General features: G+C 43.4%; 1 protein-coding gene across 11 annotated transcripts in view; it reads left to right on the top strand.

Annotated features, from left to right (window-relative positions):
- LOC110529441 (kinase D-interacting substrate of 220 kDa B) overlaps nucleotides 1-26,706 on the top strand; it is a 52,070-nt gene that overhangs the window by 5,369 nt on the left and 19,995 nt on the right. For 6 of the 11 annotated variants that reach the window (XM_090242618.1, XM_090242616.1, XM_036984823.2 and 3 more), the window contains exons 3-20: nucleotides 275-373; nucleotides 559-657; nucleotides 2,424-2,522; nucleotides 2,691-2,792; nucleotides 2,935-3,033; nucleotides 3,672-3,869; nucleotides 3,976-4,074; nucleotides 4,396-4,494; nucleotides 4,617-4,715; nucleotides 12,407-12,584; nucleotides 13,013-13,177; nucleotides 15,969-16,148; nucleotides 16,638-16,803; nucleotides 16,914-17,065; nucleotides 18,932-19,221; nucleotides 19,579-19,719; nucleotides 23,390-23,627; nucleotides 23,890-23,978. In XM_090242618.1, the coding sequence (XP_090098744.1) occupies nucleotides 275-373; nucleotides 559-657; nucleotides 2,424-2,522; nucleotides 2,691-2,792; nucleotides 2,935-3,033; nucleotides 3,672-3,869; nucleotides 3,976-4,074; nucleotides 4,396-4,494; nucleotides 4,617-4,715; nucleotides 12,407-12,584; nucleotides 13,013-13,177; nucleotides 15,969-16,148; nucleotides 16,638-16,803; nucleotides 16,914-17,065; nucleotides 18,932-19,221; nucleotides 19,579-19,719; nucleotides 23,390-23,627; nucleotides 23,890-23,978 (2,592 nt within the window). Of the gene's footprint in view, nucleotides 1-274; nucleotides 374-558; nucleotides 658-2,423; nucleotides 2,523-2,690; nucleotides 2,793-2,934; nucleotides 3,034-3,671; nucleotides 3,870-3,975; nucleotides 4,075-4,395; nucleotides 4,495-4,616; nucleotides 4,716-12,406; nucleotides 12,585-13,012; nucleotides 13,178-15,968; nucleotides 16,149-16,637; nucleotides 16,804-16,913; nucleotides 17,066-18,931; nucleotides 19,222-19,578; nucleotides 19,720-23,389; nucleotides 23,649-23,889; nucleotides 23,979-26,706 lie in introns of all 11 variants that reach the window. The other 5 variants (XM_036984825.2, XM_036984824.2, XM_036984821.2 and 2 more) reach the window with 1 other exon arrangement.

Below are 26,706 nucleotides of genomic sequence, written 5' to 3'. Positions count from 1 at the left end.
TATATATAGGTTGCGTCCCAAATGGCACCCTATCCCTTATATAGTGTGCTACTATTGATCAGAGCCCAATGGGCCCTGTTCAAAAGTAGTGCCCTATATACGGAATAGGGTGCCATTTGGGGGACACAGTCTAATAAAGGTGAAATATAGCTTAGAGAAGCGTCTGTTGAAGATAAATGGGAAGATTGGGTATATTATTGTACGAAGAAATATTGTTCATTGTGTTTCTAGTATGTCTTTCAAAATGCATGCCTTTTTCCTCCCTCCCTAACAGAATGGTCAGACACCCCTGATGCTGGCTTCGGAGCAGGGCAGTATTGAGATTGTACAGGAGCTCATCAGGAGAGGAGCCAATGTTAACCTGGATGATGTGGTATGATAGATGGATCATAAACCCTCTCCGTCTTTGTTCCCGTTCATTTCAAGGCCGTTGACTTCATTATAACAATCATCATGAACGTGCCAATCATTGTGAACTCTGCCTGATGTCTCCATGGTAACGGTAGACACCGTTGTCTCCATGGTGACCGGTGTGATGTGCTATTCTCTCTCCCTCAGGACTGCTGGTCTGCTCTGATCTGTGCTGCTAAGGAAGGCCATGTAGAGGTGGTGAAGGAGCTGTTAGAAAGCAGTGCTTACATAGAGCACCGAGACATGGTGAGATACCTGTTTGATTGGCCACAACCCCTAAGTAATAGCAGTGTTTTGGTTGTTTAATTGGCTACGGTACCAGTCATTCCAGGGTTTATCTTCATTTTTACTATTTTCTACATTTAGAATAATAGTGAAGACATCTAAACTATGAAATAACACATGGAATCATGTAGTAAACAAAAGTGTTAAACATATCAAAATATATTTTATATTTGAGATTCTTCAAAGGTATAGAATGCATTTAAATTAACAGGTGTGCCTTGTTAATTTGTGGAATTTCTTTCCTTAGTGCATTTGAGCCAATCAGTTGTGTTGTGACATGGTAGGGTATACAGAAGATAGCCCTATTTGGTAAAAGACCAAGTCCATATTATGGCAAGAACAGCTCAAATAACAAAGAGAGACGACAGTCCATCATTACTTTAACATGAAGGTCAGTCAATCCGGAAATTTCAAGAACTTTGGAAGTTTCTTCAAGTGCAGTCGCAAAAACCATCACGCGCCATGTTGAAACTGGCTCTCACGAGGACAGCTGCACGAAAGGATGTCCCAGAGTTACCTCTGCTGCAGAGGATAAGTTCATTAGTTTTAACTGCACCTCAGATTGCAGCCCAAATAAATGCTTCATAGAGTTCAAGTAGCAGACACATCTCAACATCAACTGTTCAGAGCAGACAGCGTGAATCAGGCCTTCATGGTCGAATTGCTGCAAAGAAACCATTACTAAAGGACACCAACAAGAAGAAGAAGAAGAGCATTGTTTGGGCCAAGAAACACGAGCAATGGACATTAGACCGGTGGAAATCTGTCCTTTGGTCTTATGAGTGTGATGAGATTTTTAAGACGCAGAGTAGGTGAACGGATGATCTCTGCATGTGTGGTTCCCACCGTGAAGCATGGAGGAAGAGGTGTGGGGGTACTTTCCTGGTGACACTGTCTGTGATTTATTTAGAATTCCAGCATGGCTACCACAGCATTCCGTAGCGATAAGCCATCCCATCTGGTTTGCGCTTAGTGGGACTATCATTTGTTTTTCAACAGGACAATGATCCAACACACCTCCAGGCTGTGTAAGGGCTATTTGACCAAGAAGGAGAGTGATGGAGTGCTGCATCAGATGACCTGGCCTCCACAATCACCCGATCTCAACCCAATTGAGATGGTTTGGGACGAGTTGGACTGCAGAGTGAAGGAAAAGCAGCCAACAAGTGCTCAGCATATGTGGGAACTCCTTCAAGACTGTTGGAAAAGCATTCCAGGTGATTACCTCATGAAGCTGGTAGAGAGAATGCCAAGAGTGCAAGCTGTCATCAAGGCAAAGGGTGGCTACTTTGAAGAAAATCAAGTATAAAATATATTTGGATTTGTTTAACACTTTTTTGGTTACTACATGATTCCATGTGTTATTTCATAGTTTTGATGTATTCACTATTGTACTACAATGTAGAAAATAGTAAAAATCAAGAAAAACCCTTGAATGAGTAGGTGTTCCAACTTTTGACTGGTACTGCATATTATACTGTACAGTCCTATCTCAGCAGCGCTTACATAGGGCACAGGGACATGCTGAGACACTCAATAAGTTAAACTGGCCACAATCAGTAATAAGCTATAATGTTTTGGTGATTGTATGAACTTGATTTCTATGCTTGTTCCAGTCCACTTCAGTTAGTGTTTTCAATAAAAACACAGAGCTATTCAATGTACTTGAAGGTAGTGTAATATGTGCAGGAATGTGTTTGTGTACAGTAATTGATGTTGTTCTGTAGGGAGGCTGGACGGCCCTCATGTGGGCTGCCTATAAAGGCCGCGTGGAGGTAACCGAGGTTCTCCTTGAGAACGGAGCCAACCCCAACACTACTGGGCAGGTAATGGCAGTCAATCAAATAATTATTCATGTCGTATTACTCACACGGTTAATGGCGTTCCTATACTTGTCATTCATAAACCCTCATGGCTAAGGAGATGCAGTACGTCACATCCCCATCTATCCAGCCATTGACTAAGTGCCTCTGACTCTCTGTCTTCCTCATCAGCAATACAGTGTGTACCCCATCATCTGGGCAGCAGGCAGAGGTCATGCTGAGATCGTCCAGGTCTTGCTGGAGAACGGAGCCAAGGTCAACTGCTCTGACAAGGTGAGACAACTGATTGGGACGCATGGCTGGGCAATGCCAACATTTGGGTTTATGGTGGCCCACTGGGTTAGTGGTGCCCCAGTTTGGCCAGAAATAGGGACCTGTGCCAGTATGGATAACCCTGTGTGTCTTTCTCTCTCAGTATGGTACCACCCCTCTGATCTGGGCAGCCAGGAAGGGCAATTTTGACTGTGTGATGCACCTGCTGGAGAATGGAGCCGATGTCGACCAGGAGGGGGCGGTATGTCTCTACGCCACAGAAATACAATATCATGTTAATGAACAAACATTCTAATGAACAGATATTCTAATGAACAGGCATTCTAATGAACAGACATTCTAATGAACAGGCATTCTAATGAACAGACATTCTAATGAACAGGCATTCTAATGAACAAACATTCTAATGAACAAACATTCTAATGAACAAACATTCTAATGAACAGACATTCTAATGAACAGACATTCTAATGAACAGACATTCTAATGAACAGACATTCTAATGAACAGACATTCTAATGAACAGACATTCTAATGAACAGACATTCTAATGAACAGACATTCTAATGAACAAACATTCTAATGAACAAACATTCTAATGAACAGACATTCTAATGAACAGACATTCTAATGAACAGACGTTCTAATGAACAGACGTTCTAATGAACAGACGTTCTAATGAACAGACGTTCTAATGAACAGACGTTCTAATGAACAACCGTTCTAATGAACAGACGTTCTAATGAACAGACATGTTAATGAACATTGTTGTTCTGCAGTCTACACCTCTCACTATATTACCTGTCTAAAGTCATAGAGAAAGGCTCTGTACTTCTGTTTCTCTACATCTTCCTCCAATCTTCTCCCTCCCCCTTGTAGAACTCGATGACAGCTCTGATCGTGGCAGTGAAGGGAGGTTTCCCTGAGGTGGTGAAGGAGCTTCTGAAGAGGAACCCTAACGTCAACATGACAGACAAGGACGGCAACACAGCCCTGATGATCGCTGCCAAGGAGGGCTATACTGAGATAGTACAGGACCTGCTGGATGCTGGCACCTACGTCAACATACCAGACAGGGTGGGCTAGGGAGTGCACACACAGATTGTGGATTATAAGTGCTGTATTGAGATGTGGATGTCGTGTAAGCTGTGTGCTGACCTGTGTGTGTGTGTGTGTTGTACAGAGTGGAGACACGGTGCTTATCGGAGCAGTGAGAGGAGGACATGTGGAGATAGTGAGGGCTCTGCTGCACAAATATGCTGACATAGACATCAGAGGACAGGTAGGGAGTCTGACGCCTGACTACTCATATAATATATGTGTGTATGTATTCCATTTAGCAGATGCTTTTATTCAAAGTGATTTACAGTTATGCGTGCACACATTTAATTGAACCCACTATCATGCTCTACCAACTGAGCTACAGAGACCCATAACTTGTGTCCCAAATGTCACTCTACTGCGTGTATGTATAGTGCACTACTTTTGACCAGGGCCCATAGGGCTCTGATGAAAATGAGTGCACTATATAGGGGATGGGGACACAGACATTCAATACTACATTATTGATGACAGTAAATGCAATCCACCTCACCTTCTGCAGGACAACAAGACAGCCCTGTACTGGGCTGTGGAGAAAGGCAACGCCACCATGGTGAGAGATATCCTCCAGTGCAACCCCGACACAGAGACCTGCACCAAGGTGAGAGAAAACACCGTACAGTAAATCTAACCATATCTCAACTATCACCAGACGCACACACACACAGTCACCTATTCTATTTCAACAGCTTTCTCACCTGTTTTTATGTGGTCTGATGTCAGGATTTAGAAAGCCCTCTGATCAAAGCTACTAAGATGAGGAACATTGACATAGTGGAGCTTCTGCTGGACAAAGGAGCCAAGGTGTCTGCTGTGGACAAGGTACACCTCTTTTACGTCTATACCCATATAAAGCATTTTATAAACTGGGTGATTCGAGCCCTGAATGCTGATTGGCTGACATACTGTGCGGCTTGGGTTTTTTCTATCCACATGGTCCTTTCTAGCACAGTTTCAGAAACTATGTTGGAAGCGTAACCAGGCCAGTCTATTACAGCTCGGCTTGGTTACTTAACATTATAAACTGGGTGGTTTGAGTCCTGAATGCTGATTGGCTGACAGCTGTGGTATATCACGGGTATGACAAAACATTTATTTTTACTGTTCTAATTACGTTGGTAGCCAGTTTATAATAGCAATAAGGCACCTTGGGGGTTTGTGAAATATGGACAATATACACTCCATGTTGCGTCATGCATAAGAACAGCCCTTAGCCTTGGTATATTGGCCATAAACCACACCTCCTCGGGCGTTAGTGCTTAAATATTTTCACGGAGTGTACAAAACATGCTCTTTCCATGACATAGTTTTCACCTGGTCAGTCTATGATCCCTAATTGATGTCAATCAGTGTAGATGAAGGGAAGGAGCCAGGTTAAAGAAGGATTTTTAAGCCTCGATAATTGAGACAAGGATTGTATATGTTTTTCATTTAGAGGGTGACAGATTTAAGACCCCTGGGAACGGGGTATGGTAGTAGGTGCCAGGCGCACCGTTTTGAGTTTGTCAAGAACTGCAACACTGCTGAGTTTTTCATACTCAACAGTTTCCAGTGTGTATCAAGAATGGTTCATCACGGGCCTCCCGAGTGATAGAGGCGTTAGGTCCCAGGTTCATATGCCAGGCTATGCCACAACCGGCTGTGGTCGGGAGTCCCATAGGACAATGCACAATTGGCCCAACATTGTCCGGTTTAGGGGAGGGTTTGACCGGTTGGGCTTTACTTGGCTTATCGCACTCTAGTGACTCCTTGTGGCGGGCCGGGTGCCTGCGGGTTGACCCCGGATGCCAGTTGAACTGTGTTTCTTCCGACACATTGGTGCAGCTGGCTTCCGGGTTAAGCTGGTGGGTGGTAAGGAGCACGGGAGGCGGACAATATTTCAGAGGACGCATGACTCCACCTTCGCCTCTCTCTCTCTCGGGGAGTTGCAGCGATGAGCCAACATTGAAAAAACGGGTAAAATACATTGTTTCACCACTAGTGATGAAAATGTTTGTCAATTTTGTTGCCGACTAACCAACGGCCATAAACTTGTGAACAAATGGTTAAATTAATTCCAAACAGTAAAATGAAGTGACCAACAGAAAATACTATGCATGGAAGGAACTGACATTTTAAGAGTTTAAAAAACATGTGACAATAGCAAGCCTATCCTCTCAAATGATTGAAAATGCAACTACTGTAATGAAGCTGAGAATGCAGGACACCACTACTCTAAAAGACACACCTGATGCCCTCACCTGACAGAGATGAGAGAAACATGAGAGAAGAGTGTCCGTGGTACACTACATTTACGAACGGACAATCTGACAATGCTATGAATTTACAAACACTCAGAGCACACTCTGAGCGCTCTCTGGCACTCCAGATCAAATTTACAAACACACCCGAAGTCGTAAAATATCTAGCTAGTAATTTGTTTTGCTGACAAGCTAGCGAGAGGTTGCATAGCAACGTTATCAACTTCCGGTCGACAGGTGAAGCGCTAGTACGCTCAACTGGAAGCATAATGTTTTTTTACAGTATACTTAAATAGTATGTAAATACTAATTAAGTATGTATTATACAGTATGTTAGTATGTGTATTCGAACACAGCTTTTAGAAATATTACATCTACATAAATATTCAAACCCTTTACTCAGTACTTTGTTGAAGCACCTTTGGCAGCCTCAATAGTTCTTGGGTATGACGCTACAAGCTTGGCACACCTGTATTTGGGGAGTTTCTCCCAATTTTCTATGCAGATCCTCTCAAGCCCTGTCAGGTTGGATTGGGACCGTCGCTGCACAGCTATTTTCAGGTCTTTCCAAGTCCGGGCTCAGCCGTTCCTGCGTTGTCTTGGCTGTGTGCTTAGGGTCATTGTCCTGTTGGAAGGTGAACCTTCGTCTGAAGTCCTGAGCGCTCTGGAGCAGGTTTTTATCAAGGATCGCTCTGTACTTTGCTCCGTTCATCTTTCCATCGATCATGACTCCCAGTCCCTGCCGCTGAAAAACATCCCCACAGCATGATGCTGCCACCACCACCACCATGCTTCACCGTAGGGATGGTGCCAGGTTTCCTCCAGATGTGACGCTTGGCATTCAGGCCAAAGTTTTCAATCTTGGTTTCATCAGGCCAGAGAATCTTGTTTCTCATGTTCGGAGAATCCTTTAGGTGCCTTTTGGCATACTCCAAGCGAGCTATCATGTGCCTTTTACTGAGGAGTGGCTTCTGTCTGACCACTCTACCACAAAGGCCTAATTGGTGGAGTGCTGCAGAGATGGTTGTCCTTCTGGAAGTTTCTCCCATCTCCACAGAGGAACTCTAGAGCTCGGTCAAAGTGACCATCATGTTCTTTGTCACCTCCCTGACCAAGGCCCTTGTCCCCCGATTGCTCAGTTTGGCCGGGTGGCCAGCTCTAGGAAGAGTCTTGGTGCTTCCAAACTTCTTCCATTTAAGAATGATGGAGGCCACTGTGTTCTTGAGGACCTTTAATGCTGCAGACATGTTTTGGCACCTTCCCCAAACCTGTGCCTCGACACAATCCTGTCTCAGAACGCTACGGACAATTCCTTCGGTCTCATGGCTTGGTTTTTGCTCTGACATACACTGTCAACTGTGGGACCTTATATAGACAGGTGTGTACCTTTCCAAATCATGTCCTATCAATTTAATTTACCACAGGTGGACTCCAATCAAGTTGTAGAAACATCTCAAGAATGATCAATGGAAACAGAATGTACCTGGGCTCAATTTCGAGTCTCATAGCAAAGGGTCTAAATACTTTTGTAATTATTTCTAAAAAGCTTTGTCATTGTGGGGTATTGTGTGAAGTGATTAATGAGGAAAACATGTTTTATTTAATCAATTTTAGAATAACGCTGTAACGTAACAAAATGTGGAAAAGGGGAATGGGTCTGAGTGCTTTCCGAATGCACTGTACATACAAGGGTGAAAGTAGATTTAATTTCTTACTGGTACGGGACACTCAAGTGCGCGCATGCATTTTTTTAAATAGGCCAACTCTAAAAATTACAGGGTGGCCATCTCTGCTGACGCTGACAAACAGATCAATAAAAACAATGTTGTCTGATCCATATAATCGCCCTATGAAAAGGGGAGACGCAAATACAATATGACGTCCATCTAACCCGGAGGAGGAAATGATTGTCCAAAAACAAACGAAGTAGCATTGACCCAATGATAAAGACAGTGAATATGCACACTCACCAGGGTTATGGCCGATGTTCTCCGCTAGTGCCAATTAAGTTAAGAATATTGATAACTAAAAGACAGATTGGATTGTTTTCATTGTTATCAATAGCGATTTTGCTTTCCAAAACGTTTTTCCGCAATTTATATTTTTAAATATTGAGATATGCCTGGCTGGGTCTCTCTGCTTTTGACAGTCGCAACTCAACAAACATCTATTTGGTATTTGCAAATTGTGGGCTATGCTGTTTAAAACAATCCACTTGTCTTTTTTATTTTATTTTATTTTTTAGCTAATGATCCTCTGTGGCCAAATCATGCTTTCTCATGTAGTAGCCTATTTTAAATGATTGTATTTATTTCAGTATAGACAGGATTAGGCTAATTAGGCTAAATAATTTTGGCAATTTAATTCAATTTACTTTAGGGAAAGCTTTGCTTCCTCTAGCTTCACGGCACCTGTGCCTTTTAATGTGGTATAAACACAACTAGTCATGATGTATTCATCTGATTTGTCAAACACTCACTTAAAACCTCTACGGGATTGGTGTCCCCCCCGCAGGATGGTTGAGTTAACGTAGGCTAATGTGATTAGCATGAGGTTGTAAGTTACAAACGTTTTTTCCCAGGACATAGACATGTCTGATATGGGCAGAAAGCTTCAATACTTGCACTGTCCAATTTACTGTAGCCATTACAGTGAAAGAATACCATGCTATTGTTTGAGGAGAGTGCACAGTTATGTGTGTTATATTAATAAACCAATTAGGCACATTTGGGCAGTCTTGATACAACATTTTGAACAGATATGCAATGGTTTATTGGATCAGTCTAAAAATATGCAGATACACTGCTGCCATCTAGTGGCCAAAATCTAAATTGTGCCGGTTTCTTTTTTTCCTTTGTATTATCTTTTACCAGATCTAATGTTTTATATTCTCCTACTCTATTCTCCTCCATTCATTTCACATTTCCACAAGCTTTGTGAAATTGTTACATTTCAAATGGTATCAAGAATATGCATATCCTTGCTTCAGGTCCTGAGCTGCAGGCAGTTAGATTTGGGTATGTCATTTTAGGTGAACATTTAAAAAAAAGGGTCTGATCCTTAAGAGATTCAAAGGTGCTCCTGTTGGCTTCCTGCGCACATTCTTTCACTCACAAAATAATTTAAGCATCCAAACCCCAACAGTGCGCTGTGCATCTGAAATTTGTTGAATGGAAAGAGACATCAGTTACAAAACACCTGCAGGTATTGTAATGACATTCTGTGATTGTCATTAGGCCTACACTTGTAACCTGAATTGATGCACGGTTGTCCACGCGCGCCTCGGTCTCGGCCACTCATGTCCACGTGCGTCTCGCCTCTCATCTCCACTTTAACTCAAACCACAGTGGAACGTACACCACCTGGTTTCCAGTCCATTTTCAAATGTTTCATGTGGCTGACATGCAGTAATGTTAAATAATGGTGTTATAGCCTAATGGTGTTATAGCCTAATGGTGTTATAGCCTGTTTTTTTGGGCATGTTGTATTAATTGTGATATGTTTTACCGGCACGGCGTACCCCCACTATTTATTTTGCCAGGTACTGGACCGTACCACCTTACTTTCACCCCTGTATATATTTAAATTCAGCAAAAAAAAGAAATGTCCCTTTTTCAGAACCAAATAACTTCACAGATCTTCAATGTAAAGGGTTTAAACACTGTTTCCCATGCTTGTTCAATGAACCATAAACAATTCATGAACATGCACCTGTGGAACAGTCGTTAAGACACTAACAGCATACAGACGGTAGGCAATTACGGTCACAGTTATGAAAACTTAGGACACTAAAGAGGCCTTTCTACAGACTCTGAAAAACACCCAAAGAAAGATGCCCAGGGTTCCTCCTCATCTGCGTGAACATGCCTTAGGCATGCTGCAAGGAGGCATGACTGCAGATGTGGCCAGGGCAATAAATGGTAATGTCCGTACTGTGAGACGCCTAAGACAGTGCTACAGGGAGACAGGACGGACAGCTGATTGGCCTCGCAGTGGCAGACCACATGTAACAACACCTGCACAGGATCGGTACATCCGAACATCACACCTGCAGGACAGGTACAGGATGGCAACAACAACCAGGAACACACAATCCCTCCATCAGTGCTCAGACTGTCCGCAATAGGCTGAGAGAGGCTGGACTGAGGGCTTGTAGGCCTTTTGTAAGGCAGGTCCTCACCAGACATCACCAGCAACAACGTCGCCTATGGGCACAAACCCACCGTCGCTGGACCAGACAGGACTGGCAAAAAGTGCTCTTCACTGACAAGTTGCGGTTTTGTCTCACCAGGGGTGATGGTCGGATTCATGTTTATTGTCGAAGGAATGAGTGTTACACCGAGGCCTGTACTCTGGAGCGGGATCGATTTGGAGGTGGAGGGTCTGGGGCGGTGTGTCACAGCATCATCGGACTGTGCCTGCAATGACAACCAGCAATCTCAATGCTGTGTGTTACAGGGAAGACCTACTCCTCCCTCATGTGGTACCCTTCCTGCAGGCTCATCCTGATATGACCCTCCAGCATGACAATGCCACCAGCCATACTGCTCGTTTTGTGCATGATTTCCTGCAAGACAGGAATGTCAGTGTTCTGCCATGGCCAGTGAAGAGCCCGGATCTCAATCCCATTGAGCTCGTCTGGGACCTGTTGGGTTGGACCGTGAGGGCTAGGGCCATTCCCCCCCAGAAATGTCTGGGAACTTGCAGGTGCCTTGGTGGTAGAGTGGGGTAACATCTCACAGCAAGAACTCGCAAATCTGGTGCAGTCCATGAGGAGGAGATGCACTGCAGTACTTAATGCAGCTGGTGGCCACACCAGGTACTGACTGTTACTTTTGATTTTGACCCCCCCTTTGTTCAGGAACACATTATTTCATTTATGTTAGTCACATGTCTGTGGAACTTGTTCAGTTTATGTCTCAGTTGTTGAATCTTGTTACGTTCATACAAATATTCACACATGTTAAGTTTGCTGAAAATAAACGCAGTTGACAGTGAGAGGCATTTCTTCTTTTTTTGCTGAGTTGCTGAGTATATGTACAGTCCATAATTATTGGCACCATTTGATAAGCAAAGAACTGTATAAAATAAATAATACAAATACTGATCTATGTTGTGTGCTATTTTTTGTTGTTGAAATTGTTATTTTATACTAATAGAATTGCTTAACTAATAATCTCAAAAAGAGAGGGGTAAAAATTATTGGCACCCCTGGTTTCAATACTGATACTGAAAATTTTTCTAAAATGTTTAATGAGATTGTACACATTGGGAGGGATCTTAGACCTTTGCTCTATACAGCTTCTTTCCAGAGCTCTATTTTCATGTCATTAAACATAGCACCGGTTCCAATCCAAGTGCCAATGCCGTTTATCAACCTCCCGGCGGTGCTATGGTCAGATGACATGAAAATACATATTTTTGGCCACTTGGACACAAGCATATGCAGAAAAGTATCTACATTTGTCAATGGCCATCTCAGCTACTGGACTTGAACCCAATTGAAAGCCTCTTGTTTGAATTAAAGAGGGTAGTCCATAAGAGCAGACAAACTTTATCAAGGATTTGGAAAGATTCTGTTTGGAGGAATGGTCCCAACGTTTCAGCCAATCTCATGGAACATTTGCGAAAAAGGCTCAGTGTCGTTATTCTCGCAAGGGGAGGGTGCTAGAGTATTGAAAACGGGTCCACTATCTTCTTTAGATTTTTTTGTATTAATTGTTAAACAGAATCTCTCTGAGCAATTGTAATAGTAATTTTTTGGAGAACATAATAAACTATATTATTTATTTTATGTTTTATTTTGCTCATCTTTATCAAAGGATCCAGTGATACGTAATCTGTTAAAGGCAGAAGAGACAGTAGGTCTACCATCTGATACATGGAAAAAGAAAAGGAGAGCCACACACTCTAGGAACTCCGATGAAATAATTTAATAACCTAATAACCAACGTTTGGACAGACAAGCTGTCTTCATCAGGGTATAATGACAAACACTGAGGGTCACTAGTTGTACAGTGTCAAAGGACACACAGGTGTCTGTAATTATGGCCGGGTGTGGCCTGATATCATTGGTTAATTCTCAGATATAAAAAATAACATACCAAAAACATGAATGGATATCATACGATCATCGATACAATTTGGCTACATAGGCCTACAAACATTTACAATGAATAGCAAAATCACAAGAAAGACTTTGATCTGAAGCCAATGTTGATACCGAAGGGAGCAACGCTCTTTAAATTAAGGATACCAACCGTCTTTCTCTAGAGAGGTGACACCCCCCTCCACATTGCCATCCGTGGGCGGAGCCGCAGACTGGCAGAGCTCCTCCTTCGTAACCCTAAAGATGGCCGCCTGCTCTACAGGCCCAACAAGGCCGGCGAGACCCCCTACAACATCGACTGCAGCCACCAGAAGAGCATCCTCACCCAGATCTTTGGAGCCCGTAAGTTTCCTTACTCTCCGGCAGCTCAGTCACTTTCGCCAGTTAAAGGAAAATTCCACCCCAAAACAATCTTTTTGGTATTTGTTTCTTTAGTCTATTGTTGACTAATGAAAGTTTTCAAGGTATGTAACTTTCAAAATACAGAAATCATCCCTGTAATAATGCCTTTTTCAAGATATATAAAACCTTGATTGCTGACAAGCAAAACATTTTGGGACTATGCCAACAATGGACTAATTAAACAAATACCAAAATATTGTTTTGGGGTGGTTTTCCTTTTATAGTCTAACTGCTATAACCTTTGCTGGACGATAGGGTGTATAGAAATTGACAAAGAAAATTGGTACACACAAATTATACACTGTATGTACTCTCATCTAGAACTGTGTTGACTAACCTCATCCTATCTTTCTATGTGTCCCTCCCAGGACACCTGTCCCCTACTGAGTCTGATGGGGACATGCTGGGTTATGACCTGTACAGCAGTGCCCTGGCTGACATTCTCAGTGAGCCCACCATGCAGCCACCCATCTGTGTGGGCCTGTACGCCCAGTGGGGCAGCGGCAAGTCTTTCTTGCTCAAGAAACTGGAGGGTAAGGAACTAGGCAGTCCTCTTGTCAAGGCTCCACTCACTTCTATACAAGAGTCTAAGCGTTTATTATACTGCTCAAATAGAACAGAGCTCAACTGTCAATCATAAAAATAATGATATGTTAAAAATATGTTATACGTGTTAATAATAAGATAGCTGTTAAGGCCAGGCATCACACCCTAATAGAGTAAATGTTTTTGTGTTGGCGAACAGAACGTTCTCCAACACAATTACCAGACTAGGTACAGTTGTATGTGTATGTAAACTTCTGACCCACTGGAATTGTGATTTAGTGAATTGTATGTACAGTTCAAGTCGGAAGTTTACATACACTTAGGTTGGAGTCATTAAAACTCATTTTTCAACCACTCCACAAATTTCTTGTTAACAAACTATAGTTTTGGCAAGTCGGTTAGGACATTACTTTGTACATGACATAAGTCATTTTTCCAACAATTGTTTACAGACAGATTATTTCACTTCACTTATTTCACTTTCACTGTATCACAATTCTAGTGGGTCATACCCTAAGTTGACTGTGCCTTTAAACAGCTTGGAAAATGTCAGAAAAAGATGTCATGGCTTTAGAAGCTTCTGATAGGCTAATTGACATCATTTGAGTCAATTGGAGGCCTACCTTCAAACTCAGGGCCTCTTTGCTTGACATCATGGGAAAATCAAAAGAAATTAGAAAATAAATTGTAGACCTCCACAAGTCTGGTTCATCATTGGGAGCAATTTCCAAACGCCTGAAGGTACCACCTTCATCTGTACAAACAATAGTACGCAAGTATAAACACCATGGGACCAAGCAGCCGTCATACCACTCAGGAAGGAGGCGCATTCTGTCTCCTAGAGATGAACGTACTTTGGTGCGAAAAGTGCAAATCAATCCCAGAACAACAGCAAAGGACCTTGTGAAGATGCTGGAGGAAACCGGTACAAAAGTATCTATATCCACAGTAAAACGAATCCTATATTGACATAACCTGATTGGCCGCTCAGCAAGGAAGAAGCCACTGCTCCAAAACCGCCATAAAACAGCCAGACTACGGTTTGCAACTGCACATGGGGACAAAGATCGTACTTTTTGGAGAAATGTCCTCTGGTGTGATGAAACAAAAATAGAACTGTTTGGCCATGATGACCATCGTTATGTTTGGAAGAAAAAGGAGAAGGCTTGCAAACCGAAGGTCACCATCCCAACTGTGAAGCATGGGGGTGGCAGCATCATGTTGTGGGGGTGCTTTGCTGCAGGAGAGACTGGTGCACTTCACAAAATAGATGGCATAATGAGGAAGGAACATTATGTGGATATAATGAAGCAACATCTCAAGGCATCAGTCAGGAAGTTAAAGCTTGGTTGCAAATGGGTCTTCCAAATGGACGATGACCCCAAGCATTCTTCCAAAGTTGTATCAAAATTGGTTAAGGACAAGAAAGGTATTGGAGTGGCTATCACAAAGCCCTGACCTCAATCCCATAGAACATTTGTGGGCAGAACTGAAAGCTTGTGTGAGCAAGGAGGCCTACAAACCTGACTCAGTTTCACCAGCTCTGTCAGGAGGAATGGGCCAAATTTCACCCAACTTATTGTGGGAAGCTCGTGGAAGGCTAGCCAAAACATTTGACCCAAGTTAAACAATTTAAGGCTATGCTACCAAATACTAATTGAGTGTATGTAAACTTCTGACCCACTGGGAATATGATGAAATAAATAAATGCTGAAATAATTCATTCTCTCAACTCTTATTCTGACATTCCACATTCTTAAAATAAAGTGGTGAACCTAACTGACAGGGGACTTTTACTAGGATTAAATGGCAGGAATTGTGAAAAACTGAGTTTAAATGTATTTGGCTAAGGTGTATGTAAACTTCCAACTTCAACTATACATACTGTACGTTACATACTGTACTTTAACAATGCAATAATGCAACCAAACTTCAACAAGCAATGCAAACAAAAAAATCTGAAAAATTGTTTACAAATGTGCAAATTAAATGTGCATATTTGCATATCACACAAATCCATTTTTCTGGACTCTGGAGGAAGTCGGCCTATATTAAAATGGTTAACATTGCTTAAGATACTCCAGGACCTGACTTATACGTTACATATTGAGTAGAAATACTTATTTATACCTGTAAAATACTATAGAAAGGTATGTAAAATTCATTTTTGGCAGATTTTTCTGAAGAAAATGTCATGTAGAGTAGAAATTTGACAATGTATCAACAATTCCCTATGTATATGTCTGAATAATAAGTTTAAGGATAACCACGCAACATTTGGTGAATGCAGATGCTTCCGAGGCTGAGAAACACGAGTTGGCGTGTAGGAAACGTCTGACTTCCAGGAAATGGCAGTTAAAGACAAGTACACTGAATTTAGACTTAGAAACACCAAACAGCTATTTAGACCCAATCACCATCTCTTCAAAGTAAGTTACTATATATATAGTCCAGTTTGTTACATTCTCTATGAGATGGGCTTTTTAAATTGTGTGTGATTTAATGTAGTGGTTTGAAATAATGGATCATCAACATTTTGACATTGTTGTTTTTACTATTTGACATTGTTGTTTTTACTTTTACTTTTTATTAATGGTTCAAAATACCAAACAATCTCAAAATTCATAAGTAGAGGCAAAACATGTCATTTTAGCCTGTGGTGCCTGGATTTAATATTAACAGATTATTTTATCAGATACTTATAAGATTGAGTTTTACAAATGAACCTACAATCTCATAAGTATCTTTATCCTCCTTTCATCTCCTTCCTCTCTTCAGATGAGATGAAGACGTTTGCTGGCCAGCAGGTGGAGCCGTTGTTCCAGTTCTCCTGGCTGGTGGGGTTCATGTCACTGCTGCTGTGTGGTTCTGTAGCTCTGGTCCTGGGCTTCACCGTCGACCCCAAGCTAGCCATCGCTGTCTCCCTCAGCCTGCTGGCCTTGCTCTATGTCTGCTTCGGTGAGACCGTCACTCTGTCATCCATTTTCTATGGTCTAGTAGTCGTTGCTATCCGTGATCATTGGTACATCCCTACCCCCATTGACGATGAAATGTAAAATGGTTAAGCAAAGTTAAAGTTGGGTAAGGGCTATGGTTAAGGTTAGGTTTAGGCTAGCGACGTCCCGAGGATCCCGTAGCCTATGCTTCCGAGTGGCGCAGCGGTCTAAGGCACTGCATCTCGGTGCTAGAGGCGTCACTACATACCCTGGTTTGATTCCAGGCTATCACAACCATCCGTGATTGGGAATCCCATAGGGCGGTGCACAATTGGCCACACAATGACACAGCAAGAGCTCATTCTAACTGTCTGTCTCTCTGGCTTTTCCAAACACTTTCAATGACACAGTAAGAGTTTGGCGCAGTAACTCTGTTTGTCTTCCTTTGTTTTGTAGTGGAGGCGGCTTTTAATGATCCAGTTAGGAGATAACAGTTTCCCTCTCTGTGTAGTGGTGGTGTATTTCGGCAGTCGTCGAGAGGGTGAGAACTGGAGCTGGGCGTGGGTGATAAGTACCCGCTTGGCCCGACACATCGGTTACCTGGAGCTGCTACTCAAACTGATGTTTGTCAACCCCCCTGACCTGCCAGAGCAGACCACCCGCGCTCTGCCCGTTAGGTACACACACACACACACACAAACCACCCATGTCCTGCCCGTCATGTACCTTTATAAGTTGTAGTTTGTGTTTGACCGATTATTTAATGTCCACCCCTTCACTGTTGCAGGTTCCTGTTCACTGACTACAACCGTCTGTCCAGTGTGGGAGGGGAGACCAGCCTGGCAGAGATGATAGCCACCCTGTCTGATGCCTGTGAGAGGGAGTTTGGCTTCATGGCCACCCGCCTCTTCAGGGTCTTCAAGACAGAGGAATCACAAGGTAACCAATGAGCAGAGGAATCACTAGGCAATGAGCAGAGGAATCACTAGGCAATGAGCAGAGGAATCACTAGGCAATGAGCAGAGGAATCACTAGGCAATGAGCAGAGGAATCACTAGGCAATGAGCAGAGGAATCACTAGGCAATGAGCAGAGGAATCACTAGGTAATCACTTGCTCCTGAGTGGCGCAGCGGTCTAAGGCACTGCATCGCAGTGCTAGAGGCGTCACTACAGACCCTGGTTTAATCCCAGGCTGTGTCACAACCGGCCCTGATCGGGAGTCCCATTGGGCGGTGCACAATTGGCCCAGCATCGTCCGGGTTAGGGGAGGGTTTGGCCGGGGCAGGCCGTCATTGTAAATAAGAATTAGTTCTTAACTGACTTACCTAGTTAAATAAATAAAAAAATCTAGTCATGAGCAGAGAATCACTAGGTAGTGGGCAGAGAATCACTAGGTAGTGGGCAGAGAATCACTAGGTAGTGGGCAGAGAATCACTAGGTAGTGGGCAGAGAATCACTAGGTAGTGGGCAGAGAATCACTAGGTAGTGGGCAGAGAATCACTAGGTAGTGGGCAGAGAATCACTAGGTAGTGGGCAGAGAATCACTAGGTAGTGAGCAGAGAATCACTAGGTAGTGGGCAGAGAATCACTAGGTAGTGGGCAGAGAATCACTAGGTAGTGGGCAGAGAATCACTAGGTAGTGGGCAGAGAATCACTAGGTAGTGAGCAGAGAATCACTAGGTAGTGGGCAGAGAATCACTAGGTAGTGGGCAGAGAATCACTAGGTAGTGGGCAGAGAATCACTAGGTAGTGGGCAGAGAATCACTAGGTAGTGAGCAGAGAATCACTAGGTAGTGGGCAGAGAATCACTAGGTAGTGAGGAGAGAATCACTAGGTAGTGGGCAGAGAATCACTAGGTAGTGGGCAGAGAATCACTAGGTAGTGGGCAGAGAATCACTAGGTAGTGGGCAGAGAATCACTAGGTAGTGGGCAGAGAATCACTAGGTAGTGGGCAGAGAATCACTAGGTAGTGGGCAGAGAATCACTAGGTAGTGGGCAGAGAATCACTAGGTAGTGGGCAGAGAATCACTAGGTAGTGAGCAGAGAACAGAGAATCACTAGGTAGTGGGAAGAGAATCACTAGGTAGTGACCAGAGAATCACTTGGTAGTGGGCAGAGAATCACTAGGTAGTGGGCAGAGAATCACTAGGTAGTGGGCAGAGAATCACTAGGTAGTGGGCAGAGAATCACTAGGTAGTGATCAGAGAACAGAGAATCACTAGGTAGTGAGCAGAGAATCACTAGGTAGTGGGCAGAGAATCACTAGGTAGTGGGCAGAGAATCACTAGGTAGTGAGCAGAGAATCACTTGGTAGTGGGCAGAGAATCACTAGGTAGTGGGCAGAGAATCACTAGGTAGTGGGCAGAGAATCACTAGGTAGTGGGCAGAGAATCACTAGGTAGTGGGCAGAGAATCACTAGGTAGTGGGCAGAGAATCACTAGGTAGTGGGCAGAGAATCACTAGGTAGTGGGCAGAGAATCACTAGGTAGTGGGCAGAGAATCACTAGGTAGTGGGCAGAGAATCACTAGGTAGTGGGCAGAGAATCACTAGGTAGTGACAAATTAGTCAGGTCAGTTTACTTGATTGAATCCCCTTTGGGCAAATGTGTTTGACCTTATTGGCACTACTTGAAATCACTGTCGGTCACTACATTTATAAATACACCAACCACATACTCTGGTGGTTTTCAGTAAGAACTAGGAACAAAGGGTTGTCCAACAGACAAGTTTAGTCAGTAGCCTGCCTCCTGCTTCCAAATGTTTTTATGAATACTGAGTACTTTTAAAATGGATTGTATTTTAGGGAAGAAGAAGTGGAAGAAAACTTGCTGCGTTCCCTCCTTCGTCATCTTCATCTTCATCCTGGGCTGCCTGATCACTGGCATGGCACTCCTCGCCGTCTTCAAGGTGGATGGGGCCAACCAGACGGTGAATGCCGTGTTGATCGCCATGGCCTGCGCAGTGGGCCTGGCACTGGTGCTTAACTGCCGGACCTGGTGGCAGGTGGCCGACTCGGTGCTCAACTCTCAGAGGAAGAGGCTGCACAGCGCTGCCAACAAGATGCACAAGCTCAAGAGCGAGGGCTTCATGAAGGTAGCGATGGAAGGCCAGTCGTATATATGCGCGCAAGCACTTGGAAACACATGGACAAAGCATACACACACACACACACACACACACACCTGTTTGATTCTCCCTCTCACCATATCACTGGCTTGTAAGGCTAGTATGACCTTTCTCACCCATCCTCCTCCTCTCTCTGTCTCCATCTCTCCTTCTCTCTCTCTCCTCGCTCTCTCTCCTCCCCTCCCCTCTCCTTCTCTATCTCTCTCTCCCTCTTCCTCCCCTCCTCACCCATCCTCCTCCTCTCTCTCTCTCTCTCTCTCTTCCTTTCTCTTCCGCCTCTCCTTCTCTCTCTCTATCGCTCTCTCTTTCTCTCTCCTCCCTCAGGTGTTGAAGAATGAGGTGGAGCTGATGGCGAGGATGGCTAAGACCATTGATGGCTTCACTCAGAACCAGACGCGTCTGGCTGTCATCATAGACGGCCTGGACTCCTGTGAACAGGACAAAGTACTGCAGATGCTGGATACGGTAAGACCGTTTCACCCTTTGTGTTGCCTTGGTCTACAAATTGAGTTATTTCCGAAGACAATCTTTCCCAAGAGAGCAAAGATTACCTAGTTATACTGTACAGAGTTATACATCAGTCACAAAGTTTCCAGAAGCTGTCATGGTTTTTCTTATTATTTACAGTAATAGAATTGTCTTTAATGTAATATTCAAGGGGCATGGTCATCTGAACCAGCTGTTTCTTGTTTACTAATGAAATCTTTGGTCTGAGGAAATAATGGATCTTTTATGCATGATGTCTTTGTAATAATAAGCAACATCCCTCATATGTTTAGAGCGATTTATCTAGACATTTGATAGTAGTCCTAAAATCTAATATTTCAATGTCTTTTGCACATTGGGATAATGGAGTTATTAGGTAACTGTGAGCTATGGCAGAAAGAGTTTTAGAGTAGATTAGAACAAACTAATAAACTGTATCCACCGTGCGCACACACACACACACAAACACACACACCTTTTTTCCTCACACACCTCACCAGAACATACTAAGTGGGGTTCACTCTGGCTTTAGATCGGAGACCAGCACCACAACTGCACTTATGGCAGTGGCAAATGACATCATAAATGCGCTTGATAAAAAGCCACATTGTGCTGCTCTGTTTGTTGATTTATCAACGGCATTTGATTCAGTTGACCATGAAGTGTTGCTAGCTAGACTCAGTAACATTGGTCTCGGTGAAGGGGCAGTAAATTGGTTTAGGAACTATCTTTTTGACAGAACACAATGTGTATATGCTGACAATAGCTTTCTTCAGATTAATAGAGGTGTGCCCCAGGGTTCCATTTTAGCTCCTGTGTTCTCAATTTGTATTAATAATTTGGGAAAGGGGATGCAACCAGCAAAGTTCCATCTATATGCAGATGATACAGTCATATATTCATGTGCTCCTTCTGTGGTTCAGGCTGTTGAAGAGCTCCAGACTGCTTTTCAGTCACCGCAGGCCTCCCTTTATGGTCTCAAACTAGTCTTGAAAGTACAAAAAAAACAGAATTCATGACCTTTACCAGAGCTAGAACTCTGCCAGAGAAGGTTAGCGTTGTCACATCTGGTGGCTTATCCATTGACAAAGTGTCATCCTACAAATACCAAGATATATGGTTGGATGGCAAGTTGCCCTTTAAAGTTCATATGGATAACCTTGTGAGGAAGCTTAAATTGAAATTGGGTTTTCATTTTCGTAATAAGTCTTGATTCCCGCTTACGGCTAGAAATAAGCTTTTCATGCCACTTTTCTCTCTAATTGATTATGGTGACTTGTTGTATATGCATGCAACCTCCTCCCTCTTACAGAGACTGGACTCTGTTTATCATGAATCCTTGCGCTTTATTACAAATGCCAAGTCACTCACCCAACATTGCACCTTGTACCAAATGGTGGGTTGGAACTCACTTTATATGCGCAGAAAAACACACACAAATGTAGCTATCTACAAAGCCCTTTTGGGTAAACTCCCCCTTCTCGACTGCCTTCTCGTCTTGTGTACCAATGGCATGTAATAGTCTACAATCCATACTTCATCTAGATATGTTAGTGCCAATCGAATGAATTTAACATTTTGATGGGAAATTCTGTTACAGAGGAGTGGAAATGCTTTTTTTTAGGTTTGATCATGTTGTTGATGAGGATTGTTGAATCTTTTAATACTGTAATATAGTAATAATGGCGCCGGGGGAGATGGCTGCTGTTTTATGGGCTCCTAACCAATCGTGCTACTGTGTGTGTTTTTTCGTGTTATTTGTAACTTATTGTGTACGTGATGTTTCTGCCACCGTCTCGAGTGACCGAAAATAGCGTCTGGATATCAGAACAGCGATTACTCCCCTCGTACTGGACGAAGATTTTTTCTTTAATGAGTTGGACGCGAAGGATTTACTTCAGACACTGGACAAGGCCCAAATCCCTGTCATTCGAATGAAGAAGAGACAGAGATATAGGGGTCGTAGGTTGGGGTGCTATGTAAGAATCCAACGGCGAGTGGGTAACCCACTTCTACCATCAGTCCTATTAGCCAATGTGCAATCATTGGATAATAAACTAGATGAGCTCCTATCAAGACCTTCCTACCAACATGACATTAAAAACTGTAATATCTTATGTTTCACCGTGTCGTGGCTGGACGACGACATGGATAACATACAGCTGGCTGGGTTTTCCGTGAATCGGCAAGAGAGAACAGCTGCCTCCGGTAAGACAAGGGGTATTGGTATTTTATTAGGATCCCCATTAGCTGTTGCAAAAGCAGCAGCTACACTTCATACCCCAACCAGAAGCATAACCTAACCAAAAGCCATGGATTACAGGCAACATCCGCACTAAGCTAAAGGGTAGAGCTGCCGCTTTCAAGGAGCGGACTCTAACCCGGACGCTTATAAGAAATCCTGCTATGCCCTCCGACAAACCATCAAACAGGCAAAGTGTCAATACAGGACTAAGATTGAATCCCCTACTACACTGGCTCCGACTATTTCTGACTACAAAGGGAAGCACAGCCATGAGCTGCCAAGTGACACGAGCATACCAGACGAGCTAAATTACTTCTATGCGCGCTTTGAGTCAAGGAACACTGAAGCTTGCATGAGAGCCCCAGCCGTTCTGGATGACTGTGATCACGCTGTCCATAGCCAATGTGAGTAAGAGCTTTAAACAGGTCAACATTCACAAGGCCGCAGGGCCAGAAAGATTACCAGGACGTGTACTCTGAGCATGCGCTGACCAACTAGCAAGTGTCTTCACTGACATTTTCAATCTGTCCCTGACCGAGTCTGTAATACCAACATGTTTCAAGCAGACCACCATAGTCCCTGTGCCCAAGAACACCAAGGTAACCTGCCTAAATGACTACTGACCTTAGCACTCACGTCTGTAGTCATGAAGTGCTTTGAAAGGCTGGTCATGGTTCACATCCACACCATTATCCCAGAAACCCTAGACCCACTCCAGTCTGCATACCGCCCCAACAGATCCACAGATGATGCAATCTCAATTGCACTCCACACTGCCCTTTCCCATCTGGACAAAAGGAACACCTACGTGAGAATGCTATTCATTGATTACAGCTCAGCGTTCAACACCATAGTGCCCTCAAAGCTCATCACTAAGCTAAGGACCCTGAGACTAAACACCTCCCTCTGGATCCTGGACTTCCTGACGGGCCGCCCCATCAAGAGCATGGTATGGCAACTGCTCAGCCTCCGGCCTTAAGGCACTACATGTTTAGTCACTTTACCTACATGTACATATTACCTCAATTTCCTCCACTAACCTGTGCCCCCTCACATTGACTCTGTACCAGTACCCCCTGTATATAGCCTCGTTACTGTTATTGTATTGTTGCTCTTTAATTATTTCTTATTTTTCTATTTTAATTTGTTGTTTACGTTCGTTAATAATAGTTTCTTAATACTTATTTTTTCTTAACCGTGTTGTTGGTTAAGGGCTTGTGAGTAAAGATTTCACCTGTTGTATTCGGCGCATGTGACAAATAACATTTGATTTGTCTTGATAGTTGCTGCTGCCTTGGCGTGGTCTTCCTTGAAAAAGAGACTCTGGGTCTCAATGGGCTTCTCCTGGTTAAATAAAGGCTAAATTAAAACAGAAAACATGTGTCTCCTGATCCTCTCGACCAGGTGAGAGTGCTCTTCTCCAAAGGCCCCTTCATCTCCATCTTCGCCAGCGACCCCCACATCATCATCAAGGCCATCAACCAGAACCTGAACAGCGTGCTCAGGGACTCCAACATCAACGGTCATGACTACATGAGAAACATCGTCCACCTGCCGGTCTTCCTCAACAGCCGGGGGTTGAGCAGCGCCAGAAAGATGTGTGTGGCAGCGCCCGCTAACGGAGACACCGGAAACTCAGACGGTAATCCAAACCATTCAGACGGTAAAAACAGACACACACACACGCCCTGTATGAAAGGAGCTGTAAAAATCTCAGACCACACACACACGGGCATGTACACACATGAACACACACATTCAGGCATACACACAAATGAACACACTCACATCCACCTTCGCATTCAGATATGTACACCGGCACACACTTAACTGTATGTGTCAAATCATTGGCTAATATTAGGTCTGGTTTCTCATCTCCTGTCTTTGTTGATATCTGTGTTCAGGCTGGCATGAGGAGCTGGATAGGAAGCTATCCCAGCACAGCATCGGGGAGATGACCAAGTTTGGCAGCAAGACAACCCTGAACCGCAGGGTAAGAGAGAGAAGAGAGAGTGTGTGGGTGGATGGCCTGGTGCTTGAACCCAACCTGTTGGGTTCCCAAAGAGTACAGGCATATGGATCAACACTGCCCATCACCGATAGTATGGTCAAAGGACTTCAGTGGTGTCATCATTAAATCAATGAAATAACCACACGTCTACACATTAACAGGTTGTCACTTGAAGGTGTTTTCATCTTATTCCTGCTTTTGTTTTCTGTTCAAAAGTACTGCACTATAAAGGAAATAGGGCCCCATTTGGCACGCAGACAGTAAAAAGCCAATAGCTGTAAGTACGCAATAGGAAATAACTACAACTTCTGTGTATTAGGATCTCTTGACTCAATTGTGTTTTTAGAACCCAGTGTGACTGTCCAGCTACTGCACTTATTGTGACTTTAATCCAATGAGGCTTAATCCAATCTGCTGCGTTTCTCCCCCACCAAGCCACATGATGTGCAGTTTAGTGCGACTTTAATGTGAGTGGAAGCAGCCTGATTGCTGCGTTCACCATTCTATTCCATATCACTCATCAGTCTGCCATTCCTCCACATTGAGACTGTTTGACCCTATGCTATGTCTGCACATCTATTGGAGAAAGGTCATAGTGATACGTGCGGGAAAACAGAATGGTGAACACCGATCAGGCTGCTTCCACCAGACTAATGCAACCACTCCAGCTGTAACCTACCCTAACCTTAAAGATCTGCAGTTGCTACATCCATGGACTTACAGTGCCTTGCGAAAGTATTCGGCCCCCTTGAACTTTGCGACCTTTTGCCACATTTCAGGCTTCAAACATAAAGATATAAAACTGTATTTTTTTGTGAAGAATCAACAACAAGTGGGACACAATCATGAAGTGGAACGACATTTATTGGATATTTCAAACTTTTTTAACAAATCAAAAACTGAAAAATTGGGCGTGCAAAATGATTCAGCCCCCTTAAGTTAATACTTTGTAGCGCCACCTTTTGCTGCGATTACAGCTGTAAGTCGCTTGGGGTATGTCTCTATTAGTTTTGCACATCGAGAGACTGAAATTTTTTCCCATTCCTCCTTGCAAAACAGCTCGAGCTCAGTGAGGTTGGATGGAGAGCATTTGTGAACAGCAGTTTTCAGTTCTTTCCACAGATTCTCGATTGGATTCAGGTCTGGACTTTGACTTGGCCATTCTAACACCTGGATATGTTTATTTTTGAACCATTCCATTGTAGATTTTGCTTTATGTTTTGGATCATTGTCTTGTTGGAAGACAAATCTCCGTCCCAGTCTCAGGTCTTTTGCAGACTCCATCAGGTTTTCTTCCAGAATGGTCCTGTATTTGGCTCCATCCATCTTCCCATCAATTTTAACTATCTTCCCTGTCCCTGCTGAAGAAAAGCAGGCCCAAACCATGATGCTGCCACCACCATGTTTGACAGTGGGGATGGTGTGTTCAGGGTGATGAGCTGTGTTGCTTTTACGCCAAACATAACGTTTTGCATTGTTGCCAAAAAGTTCAATTTTGGTTTCATCTGACCAGAGCACCTTCTTCCACATGTTTGGTGTGTCTCCCAGGTGGCTTGTGGCAAACTTTAAACTACACTTTTTATGGATATCTTTAAGAAATGGCTTTCTTCTTGCCACTCTTCCATAAAGGCCAGATTTGTGCAATATACGACTGATTGTTGTCCTATGGACAGAGTCTCCCACCTCAGCTGTAGATCTCTGCAGTTCATCCAGAGTGATCATGGGCCTCTTGGCTGCATCTCTGATCAGTCTTCTCCTTGTATGAGCTGAAAGTTTAGAGGGACGGCCAGGTCTTGGTAGATTTGCAGTGGTCTGATACTCCTTCCATTTCAATATTATCGCTTGCACAGTGCTCCTTGGGATGTTTAAAGCTTGGGAAATCTTTTTGTATCCAAATCCGGCTTTAAACTTCTTCACAACAGTATATCGGACCTGCCTGGTGTGTTCCTTATTCTTCATGATGCTCTCTGCGCTTTTAACGGACCTCTGAGACTATCACAGTGCAGGTGCATTTATACGGAGACTTGATTACACACAGGTGGATTGTATTTATCATCATTAGTCATTTAGGTCAACATTGGATCATTCAGAGATCCTCACTGAACTACTGGAGAGAGTTTGCTGCACTGAAAGTAAAGGGCCTGAATAATTTTGCACGCCCAATTTTTCAGTTTTTGATTTGTTAAAAATGTTTGAAATATCCAATAAATGTCGTTCCACTTCATGATTGTGTCCCACTTGTTGTTGATTCTTCACAAAAAAATACAGTTTTATATCTTTATGTTTGAAGCCTGAAATGTGGCAAAAGGTCGCAAAGTTCAAGGGGGCCGAATACTTTCGCAAGGCACTGTATATATGTACCCATTGATTGTTGAAGAATATAACTAATAAATGCCTCATGAGTTTAGTTCAACTGTCACACTCCATGAGAACCCAATGTTTGCAAACAACGTAAATGTAAACAAACACTGTATAGCCTCAAATCAGGGCTAAAACTATACTTTTGATATCATGGATGGTCTGTCCTTGTATCCATAGCGCTGTCTATGAATTTGAGAGTGGTTACATTTTTCCAGCCCCATCCCTCAGCTTTTTTACCAAAACAGTAGCCGGGTCACGCTTTGTTAAAAACTGCAGATTACTCCTTTAACCTTAAACCCCCTCTTATTGAGACCCCAAGTGTTGTGTACTCAAGGAGCCATGCCAAATC

The sequence above is a fragment of the Oncorhynchus mykiss genome, chromosome 8 (assembly GCF_057628025.1).
Source record: "Oncorhynchus mykiss isolate SJ-2025 chromosome 8, ASM5762802v1, whole genome shotgun sequence".
NCBI lineage: Eukaryota > Metazoa > Chordata > Actinopteri > Salmoniformes > Salmonidae > Oncorhynchus > Oncorhynchus mykiss.
This window is presented reverse-complemented; position numbering and strand designations above follow the sequence as displayed.